At 55.9% G+C, this 5,275-nt stretch overlaps 1 protein-coding gene across 2 annotated transcripts in view; it reads right to left on the minus strand.

The window, feature by feature from the left end:
- Chd5 (chromodomain helicase DNA binding protein 5) overlaps positions 1 to 5,275 on the minus strand; it is a 49,359-nt gene that overhangs the window by 23,416 nt on the left and 20,668 nt on the right. For both annotated transcript variants that reach the window (XM_028757833.1, XM_028757834.1), the window contains exons 7-11: positions 4,119 to 4,242; positions 2,957 to 3,123; positions 2,637 to 2,858; positions 588 to 794; positions 212 to 423 (exon numbers count right to left, since the gene is read on the minus strand). In XM_028757833.1, the coding sequence (XP_028613666.1) occupies positions 212 to 423; positions 588 to 794; positions 2,637 to 2,858; positions 2,957 to 3,123; positions 4,119 to 4,242 (932 nt within the window). The remainder of the gene's footprint in view (positions 1 to 211; positions 424 to 587; positions 795 to 2,636; positions 2,859 to 2,956; positions 3,124 to 4,118; positions 4,243 to 5,275) is intronic.

Consider the following 5,275-nt stretch of genomic DNA (forward strand, 5'->3'; position numbering starts at 1 on the left):
ATTCTGCTTTGTGTAAGTTCACAGCTCAGCGTGTTTCCCTTCATCTTCGTGCCTGTGAGACTGTCCTACTGTGAGTGAGAATGTGGAGTGTGAGGTTCTCCTCTGCAGGGGCTGGACCCTCCTGGCTGGGCAGCCACTGATCCCCTGCAGTGAGGCGTCCTTACTCCGCTCCTGCCCCACTGAACCCATTCCTAGCACCTGACACGCTCACCTGTGGTTCAGGATGCGGTGGACCATCATCCACTCGGGCTTGATGCCGTAACGGTAGAATCGTTCCTCCATCTTGGCGTAGAGGGGGTCCTTGTTCTTCCGTTTCTCGCTCTTGCCGTCCTCATCGCCAGAGCCGTAATCAAAGGGCGGCGGTTCGTCCATGTCGTTCTTTCTTTGGTAGTTTCGGTACATCACGGTGTGGTACAGCTCCAACTACTCAAAGAGAATGGGAGATCGGCCGCTCGCCCTGGTTCCTGGACCAGCTCTTCAGCCACCAAGCCCTCCCCTCAGCTGCTAGTCTCGGTTCCCACCCATGACTGAGGGAGCCCCAGGCTCACACGAGGCCAAACATAACCATGCTGCCCCCAGGGTCTCACCTGTAGCTCCTTCACCCAGGAGCAGTGCCAATAGGAGAGACCAGCCCACTTGACAAAGAACTCTCTCTCAGGTATGCCCTCCAGAGGCCTGGGCGGGGGCATGCCTGGCTCCACCTCTGGTCCTGGCAGCCCCACTATAAAGGGAGCCGGGGGTTCTGTCCACCTCCAGTGTAGAATCCTCTGAACTTTGCCCTTCAGGGGGGGACACTGTGGAACAGAGGATGATCACCATGTTCAGGGTTAAGTAGTCACAGGGCTGAAGCTCCCACGACACTAGACTTGTTACACAGGGTCCCAAGCCAAAACAGTATCGTGGGGACTCTGTGGTATCGGTCCCTTCCTAGGGAGCCCACATACTGCTGTGCATCGGAAGATGAGCAACAGAGCTTGTGGGTCCAAGTAGGTCCTTTGTCCTGGACAACATGACGACAACCTTCCTCAGTACCTGACAAGTTAGACCAGGGTGCGTGAGCCCTCTACACACATAGGACAGAAGGAGACAATAAGATCCACTCAGTCTGAACAGCAGAGCAAGGAGACAAACCCAAGAGTCGGGACACCCCCGTCCATACTGCCTCACGCCCTGCCTGAGCCCAAGAACAGTCACATCATATCCTGACACATGGTCACCCACAGGACGGGAGCCGTGCATGACCAGCATGGACACTGCCTGTTCATCCAAGCTTGCTGGGGCAGGCAGGCCATCTCCCTCAGCCCACACACACTCAGGCCCCGAGGACCATGGGACTCCAGGGAGCTGCTGGCTGGCTGCTCAGAGCAATCAATAGTCACACCTCAACACCAGCGTTCTGCGCTACCCCGAGATGGCCTGAGGTGGCCATGGCCTTCACGAACACAGCTCTGAGGCCAAGCTGGACTGAGGAGAGATGGTAGATTTAGGAAGACGGTTCTGTAGAGGACAGCAGGTCTCAGCGCAGCTGCCAACCTTCTGTGTACCTGAGTACATATCCCTTCAGCCTGTTTTCTTGCCTGTAAAACTGGCCTCTCTTCCTCTGCCTCAAGGGCACTGTGAACATCAGAGCACAGGTGTGAACATGCAATGCACACCACACGCCCCAGAAGCAATCGTACTCTGGCCTCCGAGGGCAAAGAGCAAGGAGGAAGAGGCCAGATGGGAAGGCAGAGTGACTCTCTTGGACTTGGGGGTTGCAGAGGGACTCCCTTCCCAGACCTTGACATACCTCACCTGCAGGGAGGAATCAGGAAACAAGGCACTATATCCCATTCTCAGGAAAGCTATGAAGGCCACACCCATCCAAGGGGCCTCTCCATCCCCTACACTGACAAGGACATATATACACTGGCACACAGGCAATACCAACGCACAGCAGGAGCTCAGATGGGCACAAGACAGGGAAGCTGTATTACAGCACAGAACCTATGGGCTAGGGGAACCCAGCACTGGGAGACAGAGCTCCACACAGGGGACTTTCAGCTGTCTATGGTGACCAGAGTTGAGAGATGAAGACATGGGGAGAATGTTGTTCTCTCCCTTCATAAACTGTGGCTCCAGGCTGTGGAACCACTACTCTGTCATTAGCACAGCCTAGGGATACCAGGCCCAGGGTGACTCAGGGACTCAAATCCAAGTGGAAATTTCTGCTGCACTGTGGTCTCAGGCAAGCTACTGTGCCCTTTTGAGCCTCGTATCAATGAAGAGAAATTTTGGTGAAAGTTTGCCCGGTATATAGGCCCTGGGTTCCATTCCCAAGCAACCCCCAAAATAATTCTTGTAAGTCAATTAAGGGATGGAGTTATAGCTCAACGGGAAGCCTCCTGGCTTCAGTTCCCAGTAGGAATGCGACGGGCATAAGGTTCTTAGCTCAGAATAAATTCTCAATAAACCGTCCTAAGGGAATTCAGGAGAGAGCAGGCAGGGTGAGGCGGTGGGAGTGGTCTTTGTGTGTTGGGGGCGTGGCTTGAGTCAGCAAGTGCTGACTCAGGGCCAGGAGGGCGGGGAGTCAGGGGCGGGGCATAGGGGCGGGGCGTCAGGGCGGGGCGGGGCGGGGTGGGAGGTGTAACACTCACTGTACAACGCGGGCAGAGCCATTCACCGTTCGGGATCTCCGGCAGCGGCGGGTTGAGGCAGTGCAAGTGGTAGGAGGAGGGACAGGCATCACAGCACAGGAGCTCGCCACCGTCCTTGCACACGCGACAGAACTCCATGTGGTCATCCTCCTCCTCCTCGCAGCCGCCCTCCTCCTCTTCCTCATCATCATCCTTCGGCTCCCACTGGATCCCTTCCTTCTCCTGTAGGGAGGAGTCCAGGTGGATACACCTTGGGTGGGGTCCCCTTCCACAGGCACCGGTCCCAGCCAACCCTAGCCCGGACCTCAGCCACAGCTTACACAGTGTGGGCAGCTCCACTTGCCCTCTGGAGCCTTCTCCAGCTCCGGGTCCAGGCAGACAAGGTGGTACGCTCTCGGGCAAGTGTCACACAGAATGATCTCCCCTCCCTGCTGGCACACCTCACAGTAGTCCTGGTGGTCTGTCTCATAACCATCACCATCGTCAACTAGGATGGGAGAGGGGTAACAGTGGAGTCTGCCGTACGTGACCACATCCACTACCTGGACCAGACTGGTACATGATAGGCGTTTAGATGATTTCAAGTGGATGGATAGATAGACCGAAAAGTAAAGAAATAGTGGGGGTCGGGCTGTGGAGTGTGAAGATGGACAGAGATGAGGGAAGAAGGAATGAAGGAAAGACAGAGAGAGAGTGTGCATAGAGAAAGAATAGCAGAGAGGCCATGCCATTAATCCCAGAACACAGTGACAGAGGCACTGTGAGTAACATCTCTATGAGTTAAAGGCCAGCCCTGTCTATATAGTTAAGTTCTAGACCAGCTAGAACTATGTAGTGAGATCCTGTCTCAAACAATCAGAGAGAGGGGGAGAGAGGAGGGGGGTATTTGGTGGGTCAGGAGCTGAGTGGGTAACTGATGGGACCTGGGGTGAGCTTTTAAGTGCTTAGCCCACTCCCCCTCTGCTAGGGTCTAGAATTAAGAAAGCCTGGCTTTCTTATTTCTCCCTCCGTGGTAGACAGACAGTAAACAAGGGTGGTTGAGAGAGCACAAGGTTGGGAGGGGCTGGGACATGAGGATGCCCTTTCCCCATTCTCTGCCACACCACCACCCCCGTCATGGAAAAGGCCTCGCTTCCCATTATGGAAAAGGCTCTGGCCCCCATCATGGAAAAGGCCCCGCCTCCCATCATGAAAAAGGCCCCACCTTCCATTATGGAAAAGGCCCCGCCCCATCATGGAAAAGGCCCCGCCCTCCATCATGAAAAAGGCCCCCCCTCCCATTATGGAAAAGGCCCCGCCTCCCATCATAAAAAAGACCCCGCCTCCCAATATGGAAAAGGCCCCGCCTCCCATCATGGGAAAGGCCCTGCCTCCCATTGTGGAAAAGGCCCCGCCTCCCATCATGGGAAAGGCCCTGCCTCCCATTGTGGAAAAGGCCCCGCCCCTATCATGGTAAAGGCCCCGCCCCACCAGAGGCCTTACTCCTCTTCTTTTTGCGCCTCCTCTTGTTCTTCTTGCCCAGAGCTGCCGAGCACTCAGAACGCACAGAAGAGCTGTGGATGCTGGCATTATCCAAATCTGAGTCCTCCCGTTCATCCTCCTCGCTCTGAAGGGAAGGAGGTCAGGCTGTGAGTCCAGGCCCGCCCTGGTGATTTGGGTAAGGCCGGGCCAAGGAAGCTCTGAAGAGTCCCTGTGGCTTCGCTCTGTCCCCCAACCCAGCTAGAAACCTGTGCTAGGGCACAGCCTGGATGCTCCACCATCCCACCAACTCCGGCTCTCCGGATCTCTGACACCTCCACGGTTCTGCTCTGCACCGCTTCCCCAGGCTCTGACTTCCATCTGCCAAACTCCTACACAGCCTTCCAGGGTCACCCTAAAGAGCCCTTCCCCTGAGGAATCTCCACAGATCTCTCCCAGTGGTCACACCCGATGGACCAATGACACCTTAGGAGCTGAGCTGGCCTACTGTATCTAGGACAGGATTATGCTCCTTCTACACCTAGGGCAGGGCCATCTTCCATCCAGAGCAGCCAGCCTTGAGACCTGGCACTCTCCCCCACCAAATGACCGAGAAAAGCTTCAACCCTCTTCTCCACCCTCGGCAGAGCTGGGAGGACAAGTCACAGCTGCGCTGGGCTGAGGTGAGAAGCCAAGGCCTGGGGCTAGAGGAGAAATCGTGGCTCCAGCCAGCCTGGTCAAACAGGTCACCCTCCAGGGCTCCACCCACAGGGAACAGCTGGGTATAGACCCTGTGGGGCCAGCTGATCGTCCGCTGGATGGAGGCCCCGTGGGCAGCAACCACAGCCAAGCTCCTAAGCCAGCAGTTAGCCAGAGGGAGCTACCTGGCCAGAGTCTAGGCTAGATGGGTCCTTGAAAGGGTCCGGTCTACTCCTATAAATGGGGAAACTGAGGTCCAGTATGTCTGTCTGTACAGAGACTGGGAGAGGTGTGTAGAGCCTGCCTCAGTTAGCTCGGGGAAAATGAATGTGGCCCCCCCTCACCACCTTACACCAACAAGCACATTCACTGAGGGCCCCTCTCCCCCTACATATTCACACATCCACACACACATGTACACAAACACACATGCATACACACATATGCACATAATGCTGCACACACATGCACACACATGTGCT

Source organism: Grammomys surdaster, unplaced genomic scaffold (genome assembly GCF_004785775.1).
Source record: "Grammomys surdaster isolate TR1022 unplaced genomic scaffold, NIH_TR_1.0 126185, whole genome shotgun sequence".
NCBI lineage: Eukaryota > Metazoa > Chordata > Mammalia > Rodentia > Muridae > Grammomys > Grammomys surdaster.